General features: G+C 37.4%; 1 protein-coding gene across 3 annotated transcripts in view; it reads left to right on the forward strand.

Moving 5' to 3' along the window:
- The window catches only part of FBXL4 (F-box and leucine rich repeat protein 4), a 59,594-nt gene extending 38,151 nt beyond the window's left edge, over positions 1-21,443 (forward strand). For all 3 annotated transcript variants that reach the window (XM_005518224.3, XM_088052768.1, XM_014263522.2), the window contains exons 7-9: positions 7,125-7,196; positions 7,907-8,219; positions 16,074-21,443. In XM_005518224.3, the coding sequence (XP_005518281.2) occupies positions 7,125-7,196; positions 7,907-8,219; positions 16,074-16,237 (549 nt within the window). In that variant the 3' untranslated portion in view covers positions 16,238-21,443. The remainder of the gene's footprint in view (positions 1-7,124; positions 7,197-7,906; positions 8,220-16,073) is intronic.
- The last annotated feature ends 1,811 nt before the right edge of the window (positions 21,444-23,254 follow it).

Here is a 23,254-nt window from a genome sequence, read left to right on the forward strand (position 1 = left end):
TTTTGGTATTTAAGGACAGGGTGGAGGCCTCATCCTGGAAAGGGACTGGGTCCTACATCTCTTGACAGCATTTTTCAGTTGGTTTGGGGATGCCAGCTGAGCTGGAGCCAGGTGGTCTGAGCTAAACAGTTTCCAGAAGTTCCTTCCCGCACTTAACCCTTCTGTGATTCTCTGAGTGCTGGTGACGCTTATTGAGAACTTAACCCAGGAGCTTTGTTTTCCTGGTCTCTGACTCTGGCCAGTTACAAGGTGCACAGTTTCAGTATGCAACACTTCTTCCATTAATAAAGTTTGTATAGTAGTAATTTACTATTTGTAATTTTGTAGCTGTGGTATGAGGATATATCTAAAGAAGGCTGAGATTCTCTGACGTGTGATACTGTATAGGATACTCTACATAAGGGTGTGTGTAAGGACTTGAAATACTGTACACAACATAACATGCTTTTCTAAGTTGTAGGGAGTTCACTTTGTTACAAAGCTCAACCTTTTTGTCTGGAAAATTTGAGAAAAGCTTGTTTAAGCTTGTTTAAGAGGTATAATAATTTCTGGGCTCAATGTGATTGGATACCTGCAGGGGATATCTCTCTCTGAGACTACATGGGCATCTTGCTCTTCCAAAAGACCACAAAAACTACACTGTAAAGGGTGAGGTGACCTCTTCTATTTGTTTCCTCATGAAATAGCTCAAGGAACTGAAGAACTTAAGCATTAAACAAATTTGGCCACCATTTAGTTCTAATTTGACATGTGATTGCATGCCAGTTTCCATAACTGACATTTTCTGTAACATTTCATTTATCCAAAAATTAACATATAGTGAAAAATAGACCAATAGAAGGTGAAAACTTGAATAGTTCTGTAAACATCTACATCCAAGTATAGTTTCAAGAAATAGTGTATTATGTATTTTGTGTGTTATTGAATGTTTGTGTACTATCCCCAGATGTGGGTTTTTTCTGTAAAAAATAATATACTGAGAATAGGTATTTATCCTCAGAACTCAAAATCTTAGAAGCAGTGTGAAAATGAGTGCTTTCTGGGCAACCAGCAGGTATGAGAACTTTTTCTGAAAACTATGTCTAGTACTTTATAAGTAACTAAAATTAATTTTGAACCACTGACATGTTTATTAGCATGCATCTCATCTCTATAAGCCTCTCACAGTATCTTGTATCTTTAACATAATTGTTTTGAAGTATCACAGACCTAGAAGTCCGTAACTGAAATTGTCTTGATGCCTTGAATACTGTGTATGGGTGTGGGGGGGAATGGGAGGGAAGATAATCGTGGAATCATATTTTACAATTTCTTTGTTGGAGCAGATTTAGATGAAAACTGTATTTCCCCATTACCTTACGTTTGGTTTTCTACATTATTAATATATTGCATTCTGCTTTCTGAAAAAAAAAAAAGAAATTGCTTTTGGGGACTACTTCAGCACGATTGCAGGTTTTTAGATGTGGAGGTAAGATACCTTGAAATTCATGAAGTAGATATTTTTTTTTACTTACAGGCAATATTGGTTTGCCCTGTTGTACCTTCTAAAAGGCATGGTTCAGTAGAAGTTTACAGAATTCTGGCTTTGCATCCAATGAGGTTTTTAATCGTTGTGGTAGAATAGCAGATGCCAAGTAATTTCTGACTTAGTTCTTTCACAGACTGTGCCAAGAAAATCCCCTCACCCAAACAGTTGATTTTTGGCTTTCTTCTAGTGCTGTGTAATGCCAAAGGGAAGAAAAAATAAGTATTGTGAATTTTTGTAGCTTTTTAATTACTTTTGACAGTCTTAACAAGATCATCTTTTCATGTATGGGGTGTTTTTAATTACAAATATTTATAGAAATAGTAGCACTCAGATTGAAATAGAATTGGTTTCTTCTGAGAATTTCTTCGGTTGGTTGGGTTTTTTACAACAGGTAGTTCAAGTATGCCAAAACATTTTTTAGTGTGCTACCTGTGAAATACTATTTCACTGGTTTAAGGTAGACTAATACCTCCACTATTTGAAAATAACATTTTAATTTAACAACATTAGGTAGCACTCACGGTGTGTGTGCTGAAATTAAGATGTTTTGGGCTAATCTGTTCCCACAGTCGTGTTTCTCTGGGTTAGTCAGCCACTTCTGACATCCCTTGCTGTGTAAATTTAAACCTTTTGGGAACAAAAGGGAAGCTTCTGCCCAGATCATGAACAGAGGAGCCTTTCTGTGCAGTTTTAAGAATATTATGTTTTTTCTGCTGAAGAATCAGCTTCTGAGAATTATGGATGTGATTGGTGAGCTTGAGAGAGACATAGATGTCATTGGCTTGGCCTTCGTCCACAGTCCTCCAGTTCTTTTTTTATTTCAGTATCTAAGGGTTCCAAGAATTTTAAATAATTCATTCAAAAGTCATTGATTTTGATAGTTTTTAGGAAGACAGAATACTTAGAGCACCCTGGAGAGGTGCCTCCTCTTTACCACATTTACCCTTCCGCATTGAGGCAGGATTGTGGGGGTGGGTATTGAAGGAAATATTTTCTACTAGTAACTTGGATTTTTAATGTTAAAAATACAAAATTGAATCCTGCATAATTAAATTTTTTTCTTCAACAGAAAGGTTAACTGGAGAATTAGTGACCCTGATTAAAAACATAGTGAGTAAGGGAAGGGAGGAAGCAGTCTTAATTATCTGAAGATCATTTTTAGATTTCTTTGTCTTAGCATTAACTTCGCTGAAAAAAATTGAAGAAACAATTGAAAAGAATAAAAGTATTTTAAAAGACTTAAGCTCTTGTTTTATTGAGGAGCTGGAAGAATTCCTAATTTATGTCAGACACAGATCTTCTGAGAAGGGGGAAAAACAACCTGTTGTTTGTCTCCAGTAAAAAGATAACAAATTTAAAAGTATCTTTTAAGATTTATCTATAGAAAATGAATTAAAAGCTGCAGTCTATTTCTTCCCTAAACCAAACTCATAGCAAAACTTCGTTGTTTTTCTTAAGCTCTTCCTTTAATCTTACAGAATCACACTGTAGCGCACTTATTTTCATGCCTTGTATGGTAGTGCAGCTGTTACGTGATAGCCATATTATAGTGTATCATTTGTATTTTTTAAACCCTTTTTAGATTTTTTAAATCTCTGACTACCTGACAATGAAACTGGAATGAGTAAATAGTTAAATGTTCTAAGTGCATCTTTCACAGGTGAGTCACATCTGCCACAGACAGGTTTTCTGTTGAGCTCAGGTCATCTGTTGGATGCCTTCTTTATCATACTAACATCAGAAATTATTTGTGCCTTCTGCTGAATCATGAATGTAAAAAAATCCTGGAAAAAGTCAAGCAAGATTTAGTCTTGCCAAGTGTATTGCTCTGGCACCAGTGTTTGGTTTCTCTGCTGGTGGGTTGTTTGTTCAAACCAGCAGTACTTTTACAACACTGAAGTCAAAACTTATGCGATGGCCAAGGCCTTTACAAAGACAGGTAGGATACATTTTAATCCAATGCCACCTGTTTATTTGAAGTATACACAGCACATAGCTGTCTTCCAGTAAGTGTTATTGTATGTATCCAGGTGTGTATTACAGAGTGGAGACTTTGATGTTTGGACAGACCTGTCACCTGTCTCGTGTGGTGTAAAGTGGATTTCAAGTAGTAATCTCATTTCTTGTTCAAGCCAGGATCAGCTCTGTTGATGTTCTTTCTGATAGACATTTGTTGTACCCGTACATAAAGATTTCAGAGAACCTTCAGGGCATCTTCCCTTTCTCTGAGGTTTATGACTAGCTACTATGCCTTAAAATATTTCTGAAATATGCTCTGTAAGGTTGTGTTTAGCAGCACTGTCATATCCTTCTGATCAGTTTGACGTCAAAGTCTTCTCTCTGAAAACAAATTCTTCACTGTATGTTTTCCTCATCTAAAAATATCTTTCCTGTGAATGGAGGACAGGGCAGACCATGTTATTTGCCCACTTTGAACTTTTCCTGCTGTCTGTGGCATCTTATAAAAATTAATTATTTTGGTAGGTTTTCTTTTGCCTTGGATGGCAAAAGAAATTTAGACCACTGAATCCATGATTTCACTAAGCAAAAGTAAATCTTACCTAAAGTTTGTTTCCAGAGTGTTTTTTGTTTTAGTGTATTTCGGGGTTCTTATAATCATCCACACTTCTCTCAATCCCTTCAAAAGGGAGCAAGTACGAAGCTATACTTTGCCTTTGGTTCAGGGGAAACTCATAAAATCTCCAAATGATACATGTCTTGGCTAAAAGGCAGAAGAATGTTGTTACATGGATAGTCTTTGATTTGACTGTCTCTTCTTGGCCAAGAAAGTGAAGTTAGACTCCAGGTTAAAACTTTCCTATCCAGACTTTAAGTGGCCTCTTAGCTCCTCTTGCAAAGCACTCTAACATTTGAAAGTTGGCCTGTGTTACAGCTCCAGGATTGGGTGATTGCCTTGCTCTTCTCCTTTGCTCAAGTAGGAGTGTTGTCGCTCATGTTGTTGTACTGACAGATGGCTTGACACAGACAGGTTATTACAATGATAGTCCTTCTATATGTAGTGCATATGGATTCTGTGAGCTGCCATTCTCTCCTGCTATTTTCATGTCTTTTGCCACCTGGATTCGCAACTGACTGAGACACAGCTAGGCATGCACAAAGGGTTTTTTCATCTTACATGACATATGCAAAGCCCACCTCAGTTACAGAAGAACAGACACTGTGTCTGAAGGAAATCTGGTTTGCTGTGTGTGGGCATGTATGCGCCCCAGAACAGGAATTAATATAGCCAGTAAAATGAATGTTGAGTATGTAGTTGTTTACTCTTGGGCTTGACTTGGCACAATTTGTGATGGTATGACATGGTGTTCTACCAAGCTCCCTTCTATTACTCAGATTTCTAGTACTTTTTTTAAAGTTGTTTTGGTTTTTTAAATAATGGTTTAAAGTAATAGATTGTGAAAAGACCTTTGAAAATGTGGACTCAGTGCATGGCAGTACAAGAAGGACTGTCTTAAAAAAGAGAGGGACTAAAAAGGTACTCCCAAGATATCTGTGACATTCCTGTTGAAGTTAACACATGGAGCTCAATTATCTATCAAGATAACTATGAATACTAGTCTTCCTCTCTATTTAACCCCTCTTGGAAGAAGTATGGAATTGATCCTGCAAGCTGTTCAGAGTGACTGTTCACTTTTGTACTGTTCGTATCAATTAAGGAAAGAGATTGCTGTTTCCCATTCTTTCAGGCCAATCTGGAAACCATTACTAAAAGACTTGGTGGAGTGCAGCAATATATTCAACTTTCCTGTGGAGACATCTGAATACCTGCAGAAACTTTGGAGCTCTGTGTGCAGTCAGAAACTGATTTGTTTAGCTCCAGTATTTAAGGTTTGCAGACAGGGGTTTGGGAATTTTGTTTTTCATTTGTGCATCTGAGTAGGTTCTTAAGCTCATAGCTTTCACTGAGTTGAATAAGAAAGACTATGTCTCATTCTTTTTGAGTTATTTGTTTATTCCTCTTTAATGATCCAAATGAACCATTTGCTTATTAAGTGTACAATTTAAAATTAATTGGATATTTACACATTTACCAACCTTAAAATAGTCTTAATAACCTCTTGAATAATGATTTTTTAATGCTTGCATTTCATTCCCTAGTTACCTTTTCCTTTAAAAAGTGGATGAAAGTCAAGTAAGCAAGGGACAGTGACTTTGTAAGGCTTCTACCAAGATATATGTGAGGAAGGCTTACTCTTAGCATCTACTTTTAGGCTGCCTTTGAGGAATCAAACCTTAGAAGGCCAAGCTGGAATCAAGATTCCATACATGTCAAGTGTTGGGCATTTATAATTGCTCCTGGGAGATGCCTAAATTAAATGTCTGAAATGGTCTCTTTGAATACCCCATGCTGTGTCCCTGTTCTGTGTCTGCCAGTCTTTCCAGGAATTAGATGTTTCTTCTTGGTGATATGGCAAAGGATCATATTTCTGCCAAGTTCCATTAGAATGTAACAAACTGAGGAAACTAAGTAAAGCATTTAACTATAAGCTTTCTGAAAACAAATAAATTTATATTTAAATAAATGATACTACCCCTGAAATACAAATGTTGTTGACTAGTGTTCTTGTAATTATACTTAATAGCAGTCGATTACTTTGTCACTTGTATACTGCTTGGGTTTTTTTCTGTTAGAAACTGTTGTATGTCCTGTAGAAATCCACATATTTTTGTCGTTAATATGTTGTGAAGCCTAGTCCTGTTTTAAAGCTTACATAGATCACAAAGTCCTAATGAAGTGATGTTTTAAGTATGATGCACAGGTATTTGTGATGTGAATCCCAGATTATATTCTTTTGTTCACACTGTGTTTCCAACTACAAAACAAAATATGTCTACAGACATTGCAGAAGGATCTTTTCTGTGTCTTGGAAACACAGGTAAAAATCTGTAAAGTTTCCTTTGTTGTGGAACAGACCAGCTGTTCACTTTTGTAAGGTGCATCTGATGTTGCAGTCCAATTTCAGGCTGAGCAGTGTGCAGTACTTTCTGCAAAGAATAGCAACGTTAAATGTCAGGAACAGGAGTGTAAAATGCACATTATATCTGTTTCATCTGCATGATAGTAGTGACAAGTGCTCAATGGCTGTCAGCATCCTTGTCAGCACAGAGCCGCCTTTGACATTAAAGTCCCCAGCCCAGGCCTGATGCTGTGCAGCTCTATTGGCAGTTCCATCAGGCTGCAGCTGATCTGCGAATGTCAGAGCCTGCCCTCTTCTCCTGGTGTGTTGCCAGCCCTCTGTTTGTAGGCTGGCCTCGCCTGTTATTTGATCCTGCCACACTTCTTCATCGGCTCTCCTATGGGAAATGAGCGGATAGGTCAGTGGTGTGAGGGGATCTTCAGGGCAGCACAGAGCCCCATCCAAAGTGACTTGCATAAAGGTTTGTAATGATTATAATTTCTTTAAGCCAATCAATGGGTAAAGTACCCAGAGACTCATTAAGTGGCATTTAAGGCACCTGTAAAAGAGTTTTGAGCTGTATTTCAGGAAATGTGGTGACAGCCTTTAATGTCTAATTGACCTCTTCTCTTTGTTTCACTTTCTGTATTTCCTTCTGATGTGTTCCCCCGTGGCAGCAAACAGCCCTGCTCAGTATTTTGAACTTCTGCTCAGAGCTGCAGCACCTCAGCCTGGGCAGCTGTGTCATGGTGAGTGCTTGGACCATTCAGGATGTGGTGGGGGACTGTGTGTGTGTGTGTGTGCGTGTGTGGACTCACTTTGGAACCTACCTGGGTTTGTTTCACAAAGGTGTGTTAAATGTGAGATTGATACAAGACTGCTCTTTTGGAATGTCCTAGATGAATGCAGCTTGGTCATATATTTAAGGGTTATGTACTGGTTTAGTAGGTCTAAAATGGCTTACAGGCTTTCTCAGAATTCTTCAGCCTTTTTCTAAGTTTTTGGGCATTCTCTATATGAGTCATCACTTAATAAATAATTAATACTACTTTCATAAGGAGTTGCAGCAACTGATCAACTTAAAATGGAAATAAGTACAGTCTTCAGTCATTCTTCAGTAGTTGCACTTCCTGTAGTCATAAAAACTGTTGTAATCATTTTTTAAGAGGAAAACAACCGTGCAAAAAAAATGTTTCTTCAAGAAACAGCTTTTGCTGCAGCTTGATCCTCAGTATTAAGTGAATTTTAAACCAGCTGTGTCTAGGATTTATAGGAAATTTATTATTGTCTTTTATAAAAGTAGATCTCGCTGTACCATGCAATGAAAAATTTTTGGAGCTCTTTAGAAGTGACTAATGCTTGAGACAGATGCGTTGTGTGTGTTAGGAAGAAAACCTTGAAACACCTCTGTATGTCTGGAGCAATCCTGCACGTGACCAAGTGTCTGCTTTCCTTGCAGATTGAAGACTATGACCTTATAGCAAGCATGATGGGAGCAAAATGCAAAAAGCTTCGCAGTCTAGATTTGTGGAGATGTAAAAACATAACTGAAAGCGGGATCGCGGAATTGGCTTCAGGCTGCCAGCTTTTGGAAGAGCTTGATCTTGGTTGGTGTCCTACGCTCCAGAGCAGTACAGGCTGCTTCACAAACCTTGCGCGCAAACTCCCGAATTTGCAGAAGCTCTTTCTTACGGCCAACAGGTCTGTGTGTGACACGGACATCGAGGAGCTCGCTGCCAACTGCACACACTTACGGCAGCTGGATATATTGGGTAAGAGAATGTGGGAATAATGGTGTTTGTTTTACGGTGTCTCAAAAGCTTTTCAGTTAAAAAGGAGTCCTTAAGACAAAACTGTCTTATAGACATATTTTTTAAATAATTACTTCTTAAAATTATGGTTTAGCACATAAAAAAAACAAAAAGAGGGACGTTTTATTGCATGAATTCTGACTCAGAATCCAGTGGATTTATACCAGCTGTGTAATTTGACTGCTGGGTATGAATTGCTTAAAGTGGAATTTAAGTGCAAGATTTTTTTCGCTGACTTTTATTTTCATCAGTTTTTAACTGAAGCCTTTCTGTTTTAATTATCAGAAGATGCAATTTCTTATCATTCTTTCTGCTTTTATGTTTTCATTTCTGTGAAGTGTGACAAAGTATATGTATAGCATGAGTCTGTGATCAATAGACAGACTTTGCTTTTGTCCAATAAATATTTGTGTTATATACTATGTATTATGTACTATGCAATACTGAATTTCTTCATCACTTTTATCAGTAAATGGAGTTATTAAAGATGAAAGGGTAATTAACAGCAAAACCTAAATAGACTTTCTAGTTAGGTGGGAAGGAAGTGATGATGGTCAAAAAGCATAACAAATCTGAAATTCCTGAAGCTGAATCCTCTGTAGCTTCCATAGTTGGTAATATTTTTAGAGATCTAAAGTAAATATACTTTGAACTTTTGAGTAAGGACTTTGAGAAGTGTAGTTTTGTGTAATGCTGAATTTATTTTTTTATAGTGGCATATGAGGTTTTCTTTTTATAATAATGTAGGACAGCAAGGATGTTTGTGACATCAGTGTGGGAGAAAATTCTTCATGGTTTTACCAACTTAATTTCACAGGTTAGCTGAAAAAGGAAGATTTAAGTGAAAGGGAATAAAGTAGTTGCTCTGTGTGCTTCTAATATTTAATAATTGTAATGAAAATGCTATATTTAGGTTGAGAGGGATACTGCAAAGAACTGAGAGCCATCAACATTAATAATGTTCCAAGCAAGTTTAAGGATTTATTCTTACCAGCATTTATAATTTACCATTTAATTTAAGTATTTACCATGTGGGTTCAGATTGGCACTCCAGTACACTCCTCTATAATGATAAAGAGTTTTACTCACTTTTGACTGAGAGGCACCTTCTGACCAACATGGGAAAGACATATGAACAGAAAAACCCTTAACTCCACCTAGTATAAGTTGTAGATACATTATGTTTATGACCCCCAGGGGTACTGTGTTTTGTGTATCTTCAAGAGACTCTGCTCTGTAGCTAAATTATCAGGGGCACACTGTCCTGTTCAGACACAAAAAGTTTCCAAATAGTGTAGGGAATTAATCTTTTGAAACACTTATGTCCCCCTGACCACCCACTTCCATGTGTTTCTGTTACAATGGCCTTGTGTCTGCCCACAAAGTGGTCAGACCTCGTTACTGCACCAGAGGCTCTCCAAAGAATAGTTTGGCTGTGTTAAACTTATGGATAGTCTGTTACTTCTGTGTCCTCTCTGACAATAGTGAAGGTTTGCTGCCACAATTCTTTACTGTTTGAATTCAGATTTGAATTCAGTTTCACATCTTAATGCACTTTTTTTTTTTTTTTAATAACATGAAAGTAGAAAAGGAGTTTGTTCTGTTCCCTGGGTGCTTACCAATATTCCTGAGTCAGGTGGATTTGTAGTCAAACTTTACCAGCGAGATGTTGCAGTCAGATAAATCCCCTCTAGGGGATATTGAGTTGAATTACCTGCAAAATGAATAATCTGCAAAAATAATTTCTTTCTTCGTTCAGAGAAATATTTAGTAGGGGGGGAAAAAGGTTGTCCTCTGCTGTAAACAAGTCAGTACAAGGTGATACTATATATGTGAAGGACTTACTCTGCTTTTTTTGGCAGCAGCGAGGAAACTGTGTTAAATTTTTTTAAATATAGTAATCACTACAGTTTGTGGTTACAAGAAAGAGCTGTCAAGTAGAACCACATCGTGTCATCTGGAGGTAGATTTGCCAGGTGTTCCCATGTAAGTGCAGAAGTCTCTGTTGTCTGAACTAAAGAGTCTCTCACTGTGCAGGAGTACCAAGGAAGTCATAAATCTCTGAATGTGCTCTTACTTTGGGCATGTGATACAGGGCCATCCTCTTACTTTAAGCTGCATAAATGTGTAGTATGTTTTTGTGCTTCAGTAGAAGTGTGACAACAGGTCTGAAACTGTAAGAGGTCAGAGCTCAGCTTTGCGAGAGTAACCTTGAACAGTGGGTCTTCTCTGTGATGTGAACGAATGAGAGGTGCTCTCATTATAGCTTTTGTCATCTCCCAAGTAAAGAAATGTCTGGCTTGCCTATGCATTGTGAAGGGTGTAAAGGTCTTGCTGCTAGGTTAGCACTGTGTGCTGTAAAGGAACTTCTTTTGCTTCAACAAAGCTGTGTAAAAGCGAGATTCTTTTGCTGTATACAAGCACTTATCTAAGTAAAGGTCAGAATGTTTTCCCTTTACTGTAGTCACCAGCACTGAAGATGCTATACAGGTGTCTCTCTGCAGTTGTTAGAACTTATAAACTTGTCAGAGAAAACTTCTTGTTTCAGTTATAGGTTTTTTATCATCACAATAGCTTCAGGGGTGGAGGAGTCTAAACCTCTGAAAGAAAGCTTGTTGAACTGTAAGGGGTGAAAAATGTACATTATATATGGCCTGGATGCTGTTTTAAGGTGGTAAGTCTTGAGGCTTGCCTACCCATCTGTCCTTTACCATAATTGTTGGGCAATTTCCTTGTTACAGAATCAGAGGATGAAAATTGGTGGTTTTCAAGGACTCTGTATACTTGCTGGCCCATGTAAGCATTATTGGATGTCAGGCTGTGTTTGTGCTGTGTAAAACATGGAAAGTAAATTTCTGTTAAAAAAACATCATGGGCTGGTCCATGTCTGCTGTATCATAAGTTTGGAAGAGGAAGCGTGGTGTGTGTCACTGAATGCACAAGGATGTGTTTCTCTCGAACTTTTAGTTCTGAGCTTTCTTTTACCGACTACATCCTGAACTGCCTGCTTACAAGTATCATTTCCTTCTCAGCCCACATCTTTTCCACTGACTGGCATGGCATGTTTCCACCCTCTGTCAGAATGATCCAGCTATGATCATCTGACAGTTCTGTAGTGACGCAGTACATCAGCCAGTGCTATCAAAAGTTAAGTGGACACCTCTAGACCAGTAGTTGAAAAACTAGTCTTCAAACTGTGATCAGCATTGAGCAATGTGACAAGTCAGATGGCAACCTGAATTGACAGTGCCAAAAGCTTTTCTTGCACATCACATCAGCTGCTTAGTTTTCTTACTGTGGGGTTCTCAGCTGCTGTCAAGGGTGAAGAGTAAATCGTATTAACCTCACTCCCCAAAAGTTCCAGCTACCTCTGTCCTGCACAAAAGGAGTAGTGAAAAGTAGACACCCTTGTTACCACAAAATTCATGTATTCCTATCTACATTCCAACACCTCCTACACCTTCCTGAGCAACAGAAAACCCAACTGCCCCCTTGCCAGCTGTCAAAGTTTTCAGCTTTATCTTGAGAACATCAACACGTAGTTAGTCAATTCAAACATGAAAATGTGTAGCACATTAAAATTTTGAATTTGAGTTGTGTGCAATAGATTGAATAAAATGTAAAGATTAAAATGCTAGTTGGGCTGGTTTAGGAGAAGAAAGGAAAGAAAAGTAAGAATATTTGAGGGAAGATGCTAGTTATTTTCAAGGTTGGTACTCTGAAATATTATTTGGTGTGTAGTAGTGTCCCTTGCCCTAGAAATTTGGGTTCTGTAGTTTTTATAGCTGTCCTGTGCAGATCTCCTAAACAGCTATAGAATTTGAAGACTTGAATATATAATGGATATAAATTAGATTATTTACAGCTAATAAACATAACTGTTCTAGCAAAGAGATCATTACTCTTGCCTTTTACAAGGGTGATACAAGACAATTAACTGAACAACAAAATTAAATAGCAGATTTTAATATTTTGGTTATGTATGTATTCTGAGAAATGTCTGATTAGTCTGTGGAGAAGTTGTAGTAAATAATAAGGGTCTAAAAGTCTCCAAACTCTAGAAGAAAAATGCACTATATAAGTAATTAACTAGCAGGCTACATTGTCAGTCTTTCAAAAGCAAAGGAAAATATGCTGTATTAAAATGATGAAATTATTTTGAATGGGCTTTTAAGATAAATACGTCACTAACTGTACATTGTATAAATAAAAGTAAGACTACATATGATGTTCACTTACCCTGTGGTGTGAATAACCAAACCCCAACTGGATTGCTTTTAGAAAATGGTATTTCCTAACATAAAATTTTAAGTCTGAGGAGATAAAAAACCAGGTGCAATAAAACATGCAATTTAGGATGACCTACTTAGTTGCAAATCTATTAAAAGTCTTGGATGAAATGGTAGGAGAACTATCAAAGTTCAGGTAGGAAGGAATGAAGAACATCCTACACGAAAAAATCTGTGGCTAGGAATCTAAATCTAGAATTTTTGTAGAAACACACATTTGAATCTTGAAGCATAAAAGCTGTGATGCATAAATGAGGCTGGGTTTAGATGAAGGTGCTGATGTAGTAGCAATTTTAAGGCTTGGTGGAAAAAAAGATAAGCAGCATAGTGTTGTTCCTAGAGTCGCATTTGGAAAGGTAGAGCAGGTCCTTATGGCAGAGCAGTGATGCTGTTCATGGTCAAATGAAGTGAATAAATAAAGCATGTTAGAGAATTTCTGCGTAAAGCCTTTGGGACTGTTGCATGAACCACCAGACAGTTATGGTGATGGTGATTATATAAGGGTAAGGGAGTTAAAAATCACAGTGATAATGACAAGCTTAGTCTTTGAAGAGGAGGTGAAACTTGGGGGCATAATAGCAAAGACTGTCCTTGGGTGATGTTCAATAATGTCTCAAAGCAACTAATCTGAAAGCCTGATGTAGGCTAATTGAAGACCACATTTAGATACCCACTTACGCAGAAGAGTAGTGGAGTCTAGTGGAACCATCCGGAGTCTTTCTGAAATTGAACCCCATGCAGAGAATGAAAATAGGAAGATGAACTCTAGAAAGTGGAAAAAAATCACAGTATGAAGTATTAAGGAACCATTGGCTAGAGGTGAATAATACTGTATTTCAGCTGTGTTGGAAATTCACAGGAGTGACTGAACTCAGTAGACAGTCTAGATGCTAAGGCTCACTCCAATACAAGGCTATTGCAGGGGAACTGTTGTGTGTCCATTTGTGTTCTAGGCAGAGGGGATCAAGCAGGCTGCTACATCAGAGCTGTTCTTTCCAGATTAGCCTGGAAAGCTGCCATAAATTGGAATGCCGATACAGAAGGCTTTTGAACAAATCAATACATTAAACAATAATAAATTGTTAGGATTAAATGGTATTTATGCAGTGGTTCTAAATGAGCTCAAATACAGGGCTCTGGAAATCTTATTTCTGGTGTGTGATCTGTCTCTTAAATCAGCCTCAGTGCTAGAGTAATGCAGGGTTACAAACTTGGCACAGCCTTTTGTAAAGGGCTTGGGTTAGGAGCTGCAAAACAGTAAGATCATCTTTTGCTCTCTGTAAACCAGTGGCAGCCATGACAAAGTCAGTCAGTGGACATACAGAGGACATTACCATATGTTGAAGAAGAGCTGCATCCCAGCAAGGGTAGTATTAGCTTTGTCTCTCTGGTTCTTTAGAATTCCTTGGAGTTCTTGGTGAATGTGAGCTCCACTCCAATCCATAGAAGACTGGATTTTCAAAAGCTTTAGCCAAGGTTGTGCTGCTTTTGTAAGTTAGCTGTCTTCTCCTGGATATTATGGGTGTTTCAGAGACAGCAGAGGACAAGAATGTATCATCTCTTTTCACAGTGAAGTTATGTCTGTACTGTGGTGACCAAGGGTCTGTTCTGATCTGTTTGTAAGTAATCCAGGCAGAGGGATGAATAATGCCAGAGGGTAACACACAGGTATTCAGGGTAGAAAAATCTTAAACTGAAGAACTTAATACTGAAAAATGGCAAAATGATCTTTGATACTTATTAAACAGGTGATAAAGCAGGAGGAAAACATTGAATCAAGTGCAAAGTAGTTGCATGAGGCAAAATAATATCACCTAAATATATAGGGGACAGGAGTTGTATAAGCTGTTTTGTAGGAAAGAGATCCTATGGACAATTTTTGGAAAACAACAGCTCATTGCTGATGAGTATCAATCTAATGGGAATAGAGAAAATTAAGGTTTCTTAGACAAGAAATGGAGAAAACACCATAAGACTTATTACAAAATTACTGACTATGTGCTCAGTGCACTGTATTGTTCTGGTCATCCAGTTTCAAAAGTACTAAATTAGTGCAGAAACAACACAACAGGGGTCATTCTGAGATGCAAGGGAGTCTGGAAAACAGATTCCCTTGAGGGCACAGAAGAGATGTGCATGGGAGTATGAGTGATTTAGAAATAGTGAACTGGGAATGATCTCACTACTTCTTTCATTGCATCTTAATTATTGCAATTAATAGGCTGGAGTTTTTTGGTTTTTCTCTTCTTTTTTTTTTTGACATTATGTAGTTAAACTGTGGAACTTATGAAGGGGCTGTAAGTATAAAGAAATTCAGAAAAATAGTAGAATCCATGAAAGATAGCTTTAGAAACACTAAAATTATAAATTTTGCCAACTGGGACAAATCACCAGTGAAAATCTACTTTAAAAAATATACTTCTTTTTGTGCAGGGGAGGTAAGGAGTGTAGGGAACATAATTTTCCCTGACCCTAGACAAGATCCTGAACTAGATGGCTTTTTGGGGTGCTAGTTAGCTGAAGATGGAGCTGTGTGAGTTGAAGTGTCTGCCAGCAGTTTTCTGCAGTAGTGTTGGATATATAAACTCTCTAGAGGGAAAGCTTGATGAGCAGTTTAGCCTTCTGTAGACACCCAGGCTCAGTTACTTGCCAAGAGTAACTTGCCAGGCTTCCAGCCTTCCCTGTAAGGCATGAATCTCCTCTGGGTCCAGTGTCCTGTCTGCCAGCTGTGTGTGGATGTCCTACACGGTGGAAGGTCCCCAAGGGGCACCGAGTACTCCAGACAGCTGACTCACACCGCAGTGCCCAGTCAAATGAATCAGGTGCTAAGCACAATGGACTGGACTGTCTGTATGTCCATCAGCTGTAATGGCTGCATGGATTTGTGCTTATAAACATAAATTTATTTGGTTTCTGACTGAATCCTATGCTTGATTTGACCCTGTGTGACACTTGGGAGTTCAGCCACTGTGGTCTTGTTTTTAGCAGGGTTTAATTAGTGTGTTTTATACATACATGTATGTATGATCAGCAGTCTCTTGAACAAGTGTCCCTGCATGTGTGTAATACCCACACTTGCTTTAGAGCCCTGGGAGCCTTGCTGATGCCTTTTGGAGTAGCCCCCAGTCACTTTTCTGCTGTGCTGATGGTCTCTGTGCTCAACAGGAAAACCATGAGAGCATGACTGTAGCATTCCATGCTGCTGCCTGAGCCCAGAGTCTGGTCCCTGTGTGGTCTTGTGGCTCTGGGTACTTGGCTTCTGTAGCAAGAGATTCCCCTTGACGTCGTTAAGCTGCCCCCTGTTAGGGAATGATGGTGACTTAAGCAGTTAAGAAAATACTCTAGGCTTTTTAAAGGTAGAAGTTCTACATGCTCTCTGAGAAGTTTTTAATTTGAAAACTAATTTAAATAATCTAGATAAAAGTTGTGTTGTAGTAGCATTTTTTCATGACATGGTATTAACAGCTTAAATCCCTCCACTATTCTTGGTAACTTTACAATTCTGTTTTGTTTTCTTTTTGAACAGGAACAAGGATGGTGAGCCCTGCATCTTTAAGAAAATTGCTGGAGTCTTGTAAAGATCTTTCTTTACTCGATGTGTCCTTCTGTTCACAGATCGATAATAGAGTTGTGCTAGAACTGAATGCCAACTTTCCTAATGTGTTCATAAAAAAGAGTTTCACCCAGTGACTCCCTACATATGCTGCTGTGGAACTCGTTTGACGGAGTTGTTTTCCTGTAAATTTGTGCTGTTTTTTTTTAAGGAGAATTTAAATCTGCTATAAAATAGTGGAAACTATTAATTATCTACAAAAATGGGTAAAATACATTTAAATGTATTATGTTAAAGTTGATATTGTACCTAAGAATTATTTTACTCTGTTAATTGGTGGTACTGCATGTTTTTAAGTACTAGCCATATGTCTGGCTTTAATGAGAAGCAAATGAATGTCTTTTTAAATGTCCCTTCACAGGGTGTTATACACAACACACTATGTTAATATCCAGGTGAAAGCAGTTCAATATTTATCAGTAAGGAAAATATGGGTGCTTCCTTTTCATGTGTTTGTGTGCGTATATATAAATGTATACATATGTATTTGTATATACATACACAGATATTGTAGCATTCTAGTTTGGTGCAGCATAAGATTTTATGATCAGCCCTATAATTAGTTATTTGAAAACCAGTTTAAGTGTGTATAAGAACAGATAGAAAAGGCACTTTATCTTCTTTGAGTTTTGGCAGTGAATTCTATCTGACACAGTTTTCTCCCTTCCTTCACCTGAAATAGAAGTAGTGGTGTTTTACAGTCCAGCCTAAGCAACACAGCAGGTAAATGCAAGAACCTGGACCACCTGAACTTAGAGCAGAAATTAAAGATAAAATTGACAACTGCTTCTTGATATTGAGATACAAAGTTTAAGCCAGGTACTTAATGTCATAACTGGTAATGTGTAAAAAACTCCAGAGTCATTTTCTTTTTCAGGTTTCTGTCATGGTCAAGACTTGATTTGTGATGCCTTTGGTTATTGTGCAGAGTACCATGGAAAGTAGAACTTTAGAGTAATGCATTAGCAGTTGTCCTTTCACTGGCATCAAATCTACTGTCAGGTGTAAAAGCAAACACCCTTGTTCAGTAAAACAGCAATGAAAATATTATGGGTTTGAAACAAAGGCAATATGATTTGATAATTTTATGATAGCCAAACTTTGTACTGGATTTGTTTTGTTTGGGATTTTGTTTTGTTTTTCCAAGAGGAGTGTAGCTCCAAGTACTGTTGCACTCTCTCTTTAAGACTGCTTAACCTCTGAAGAAGGAAAGCTGTGTTGATGGACAATTTCTGGAAGTTTCTTCCTTTTGCACTTTCTTGGATGAAGCTTTTCTCTTTTATTTCCTTGAATACCACTGCTAGAGTGTGTTGCTATATACAGCTTTGGTTTAGAATTTTACCTTTTTGGCCATTGTTGATGCATATGGACCATAAAATATAGGCTGTCTTTTGATACTGGTTCTGTTATTCTTGTGTTGATGGCACTTACTACCTTCTGGAATAAGAAGAAAAATACTTTGCCTGAGAGAAGTACAGTATTGTACTGAAGATCAGTGACAAAGAACACTTCAGTTCATGCAGTAAATAACCAACTGCTACTAGAGGACTGCTGCAAATCGTTAAAAATGTGACAATCTCTGTGACTCCTGAATGACTCCTTTGAACTCTTTGTGCTGGTGCCAATACTTTATAAACCATGTCATGAAATAGCTACAGAACATTTATATGATTTTACTGAAAGACGTAGTTCTTCAGATTTTTAAATTTTGCTAAATCTCTGGGGAATTCCAGATCCAAAGAAGGGCACGCACAGTTGGCTTTTTGATTTTTTTCCTCCACACAGATGGCACTATGGGATTTCCAACTAGTTTATGCCATTCCATTTTTTTTCTTCTTTAGAAATCTAGGCATTGTCAGAGAACTTTAGATTGATTTACTTTTTTTTTCCACACTGAAAGATGTCAGCTTTGGTATGATTCTCTGTGAGACCTTATTTCTCTCAATCATGTTTGGGTTCATTTATTTTTCTCTGAAATTTTAACTTCTTTTAGTCTATATTTTTCATTTGTAACTGAGTATTAAACATTATTCTAGTTACAGGAGAGCACAGGTACAGATAATGGGAGTTTACAAAGAAAAGAATTTCAAAACAAATGTTTTTGTTGTAAAATTTCACTTCTCAGGGGTTGTTCTGTGTTTATCTCCTTTTTTTTTCTATAGAGATCAGTTTTGTTTGTTTTTCACTGTAAATAGAATGGGATGTGGATGAAGTGATAGCCATTGTGCCTTCAAACTGGTAAATTTGGTAGATAATACAGTTTAACTTCTCATCAGTGAATCAAATACATGTTTTTGTAATCATGTATGTGTAAAAAATTTCATTCTCTGTTGCTTTTTAGGTAGTGTAAAGAAGGTTTAAATTGAAATTTTGTTCACACTGAAGGAGTTTTTTCTTTCTTATGTTGCATCTTCTGCTTGAAATTGTTCTTTTCAGGAACTCTTTATTTTCACTTGGAAGATAAAGTGAAGTTGACTTTTTATTTGGGTTGTTTAAAACTTAGCTATTGCAAACATATAATTAATTCAAAGAGCAGAAAAATGATTGGAAATTAATTCCTACATAGCTGTAACTTCCTATTTAGTTGTAGACTTCAACTTTCAGTTAGAGAGTAAGAAGCTCTTTTAACTATAGCCTTATAAGTCCGAGAAGTCTTCCAGCAAAACAAAGTTAGACCAGACTTGACATTTGTAATACTTGTGGGATAAAGAAACAAACTTGCTTTTAGATCTTCCTTATATGTCACAAAGAAGCAAGAATAGGTCACTGTCTCTTTAGTTCTGCTATCTTTTACTTAAGTGTGTCTATTTATTTATACATATGTATGCATAAATTATATATAGATACACACATATGTTCATGTGTAAATATAATTTTTTTTGGATGTGTGTACATACATAAACGTATATGTATAAATCTCAAAGTGTTTCATGTAGGAATTACTTTTGTAAAGTGAGTGTAATAGCAAAAGATGTTTCATAGCAGTTCTGCTTTCAACTGTTGCTTTACTCTACCTGAAGACTGAGTTCATCTCCACCCATGCAGCAGGAAAAGCCTGGACAGGAGATGTGCTGGATTTCCAATGTTGCTTTTCCAAGTGCCTTTTGGTTTGTCTGCTCATGAAAGGTGTTGCAGGGTATGAAGAGTGAATGCAAAGTCCGGTAACTACTGTGGACTGTCTCCTTGTGAAGCAGTTGTATAGAGGGAAACTTATATTTTAGTTTGATTTAATCCAAAATGAATTATATCAATTCCTCCATTTGAGCAATGTAATTACTCTTGAGTTGTGTTGTCATCTCCATTACTAGACTGTCCCTCAGTCATGTTATCTAAATTCTGCTATTAAGTGTATTACTTTTTTTAATCCTGTTGTTGGATTATCTGTTGTTCTGAAGCTTTGTAAAAGATGTGCTTTGGCAACAAATATTAAAAAACATGACTAACATGTCCAAAAAAAGGGGTTTTCTCTGAACTGCTCCTGTTTTTAAACTAAAGGGGGGGCTTCCATATCCTCTGTATGAAATTGATGTGGGTTGGCCTGAAGGTAAAGATGTAATTCCTTGGGTAATTTTAAATGATAATTTTACTATTTAAGGCTTTAATTCAGTAGTGTACTTACTTGTATTCATAATTTTGAGCTGTCTGTTACATAGCTCTATTAAATAGATGGGGTTTCTGTTCTTTAAATTGTACACTCATTAAGTCCATTAGTGAAGCCTGACTTACATAGAACAGTTTTGTGTGGGAGTTTGGACCTTATAAGCCCCCATGTACTTGGAGGTCCAAGTTTCAGGAAAAAAACCCCACAAACAAACAGCAAAATCTACCTAAACCTTTGTATTTCCTTAGAACTCTTATGCTAAGTTTTCCAGATACAAGATGTTGAGTAATCAGGGTGCACAGTGAGTAGAATTCACCTCACTGAATGTTAGTTCTCTGAAAGTTAGACATCTACTTCAAGGGGGGGAATCTGGGCACCTCTAGAGAGTTATTAATCTCCTATGGCAGACATTTAAGGAAAGTAGAATGAATCATGTTCTAGAGAGCCTCTCTGGAGACTGTGGAAGCTGTGATTTAGCTCAGGTTAGATACTAAACTGAGATTAATTCCATCCAGTGCTGTACTACCTGTCTTGAAAAACAAGATTGAAACAACACCATCCATCCTTAAACCTTCAAACCCTCCAAATTCCAGAGAGAAGCAAAAAAAAAAAGAAATTCTGACAACCTTGAGGAGTTTTCTTAATGCCAGGATCTGCTTCTGCCCCATGCCAATGTCTGTGGTATATAATTTGTTTTATTTCATTCATTTGGCTTTTGGCTTTGGGTTTTTTTGGAAATGCATCCTCTTTCCCTGTTCCAACATCTCATGTACCTAACTGGCTGTATGTATAGTTCTGTAAATACATGAAGTGAACAGGCAAACAAAATTAATGAATTCCCACTATTTTGGTAATCTTTCATATTGCTATAATTAAGACTGAGTAGTCTAACTGCTCTACTGTCATCAGAAATGTCACCCACTGTGCATCTGCAAAAATTGTGTGCCGAGTCCTGGTTCTTACTGTGTGTACTTATTGCATCTTATGGGATATATTTCCCATGTCACATCAGCAGGACTGCTAAATTTACAAAAACTAGATAAAATGTAGCATTTTATTATGGACTATGGGAGCGACTTTATAGATATGATTTACTTGTTCATTATTGCTCTTTAACAATGATTCTGTAAGTTGTAGCTTTTGAAATTACTAGACTAGAAACCCTAGTTTAATGTATCTGCACATGCTGTGTCAGACATAGTCAATGTTTTTTTCCCAAATGAAGGCATTAGTCCTTTCCTGAGATGATGGTTTCTGTGATTTTTAGATCTCTGACTTGATATTGAAATGCAAGAAGGTGCTCTGAAATAAATGTTGCTGGGCACAGGACAAGTTGTGGTAACTGATGTTTGGAAAGGAAGATGAATGAGTGTTGCACATTACAGATCCTCATGAGCTTCAGAGAATGGCATCGGCAGGAGGAGTCTCTTTAAGAAGATTCAGCCTCTGTAATAGGAGGCAGTGGTGAAATTTTCCTTTTCAGCTGATGGACTGAATACTGTTATTTTTGTTTGAGTTACATAGCTCTGGTTTCTCCTTGTCATGTTTTCATTTAAGGATGGTAAATGGTGCAGGTAGGACAGACGTCCTAAACTGAAAGGCATCCATTGTGAGGAATGAAATTTTTCTGTTGCATGTTTTGTTCACCTTTTCTAAAAATAAAAGAATTAAAATATCCTCAACTATTTGAAAACTCATTTTCCTTAGATTCTGAAGAACTGCAAATATCAAGAAAGTTGAGAAAAGAAAAAGGGGACTTAATCAGATTTATCTGGAAACGCATGGAAGGGTAGCCAGAGCTATTTATAGATGTGAGGAAAGTGCCTTGTTCTAGATCAGCTGTTACCTTTCCAGAAACATAGCTTTCCACATAGTATCACATGCTCATACTTCTAAATCAAGATTTACCATTTAGGTGTTCTTAATATTGACCTTTCATGTGCATGTTTGTGCAGTAAGTCACGATGTCTCTTCATTTCATTTTTATCAACTACATAAAAATATTTTTTTCTTTGACTACCACTGTGAAATCATGTTTTTTTGTTATTTAATGAAACTATTTCATGTACACAGAGGTGCATGTAAGACTTAATTGCTCAGGTTTTTTGCAGCTAGTCCTTTTCTGAGGACAAACTGCAGTTTAGGGGTAAAATGGTAAAAGTAAAGAGTAAAGTCTCTGGAGAAGGTTCAAGGGAAATCTGATCAATGTATAGGTATACCTGATGGAGGGGAAGAATGAAGTAGAGGGAGTCAGATTCTTCTCAGTGATGCCCATGAACAAGACAAGAAACCATGGGCACAAACTGAAACACACAAGATGACACATTTTATGGCACAGGTTGCCTAGAGAGTTTGTGGAGTCTCCATCCTTGGAGATACTCATTGTCCTGGGCAACTGACTGGGTGGCCCTACTTGAGCTGGTGGAGGCTGGACTAGGTGACCTCCAGATGTTCCTTTCCAGCCTCATCTGTTCTTTGTTCCATGATCTGAGGTACACCTGTGGTTGGTTTCTTTGCTTCATTGTACTAATTGCTGAAGAAGGTGGAGACAGGGAAAGAGAAAGAATACCTATCCTAAGGAACTTGTCATTTTGACAACAGACACAAGAATCTTGTATGTTTCCTTTTTTTGTTACTTTGAGCAGGAAAATCTAAATAGAACTTAACTGGAATAAAATTTTGGTAATGTTTTCAACGTGCAGATCAGATGCAGGGGTATCATAAAAAACAGACAGCTGTTTTATGGGAGTATGATTGTCATTCCAAAGCCTGAAAGTTACACCAAGGACTAAGAAAACCCTATTTTTGGACACTGGCAATAGTTTCTGGATAGAAACTGAGTTGTCTATAATACACTAGGAGTAGTTAAATTTGTATATCTTTAGTATTTGTTTACACTTACCTTACTACCTTACACTGAATTAGGATGGCCATGGTTTAGGTGACAGTTCCTCCTTACTCTGTTGGAAATTGAGTACAGCAGTTACCTGTTCGTAGTGTCAAACACACATGTTTGAGTTCAGGTGAGAAAGAGGACCAAGTTTATGAAAAACTGAGATATGAGTGTTTTAAGGAGGTACCATGTATAATTGTGGCGAGTTCCCATCTTTTGTATTTTTACTATTTTACCATTGTCAGGAGTTGTCTGCTTGCCATCAGAAGGTGGATTCCCTTTTATCAGACCTTGGTCTCTCCAGATTTTTCTTGAGTGCCACAGATTTTTACACATACCCACTGTTCTGAAATGAGCAGAGAAAATAGCTGGCTTGGTTAGGATTTGGAAACTAATGGCTAGTCTGTTCTTGAAGTTACTTTGGAATAGTTGCTAAAAGTAAATTAAAATAGCCAGGAATTGATGTGTTCACAGGGAGACCTTGCACTTTCTTACTTAACTTTGGCATACAGACAATTACAGATGTCCTTCAGCTGTCATAGTAAAATCTGTGTGATGGTGATCTTCCTGGATTTTGTTAGTGAACATAAAGCAACTGCA

The sequence above is a fragment of the Pseudopodoces humilis genome, chromosome 3, assembly GCF_049639895.1.
Source record: "Pseudopodoces humilis isolate 2021_Gansu_Grassland_sample_001 chromosome 3, ASM4963989v1, whole genome shotgun sequence".
In the NCBI taxonomy this organism is placed as follows: domain Eukaryota; kingdom Metazoa; phylum Chordata; class Aves; order Passeriformes; family Paridae; genus Pseudopodoces; species Pseudopodoces humilis.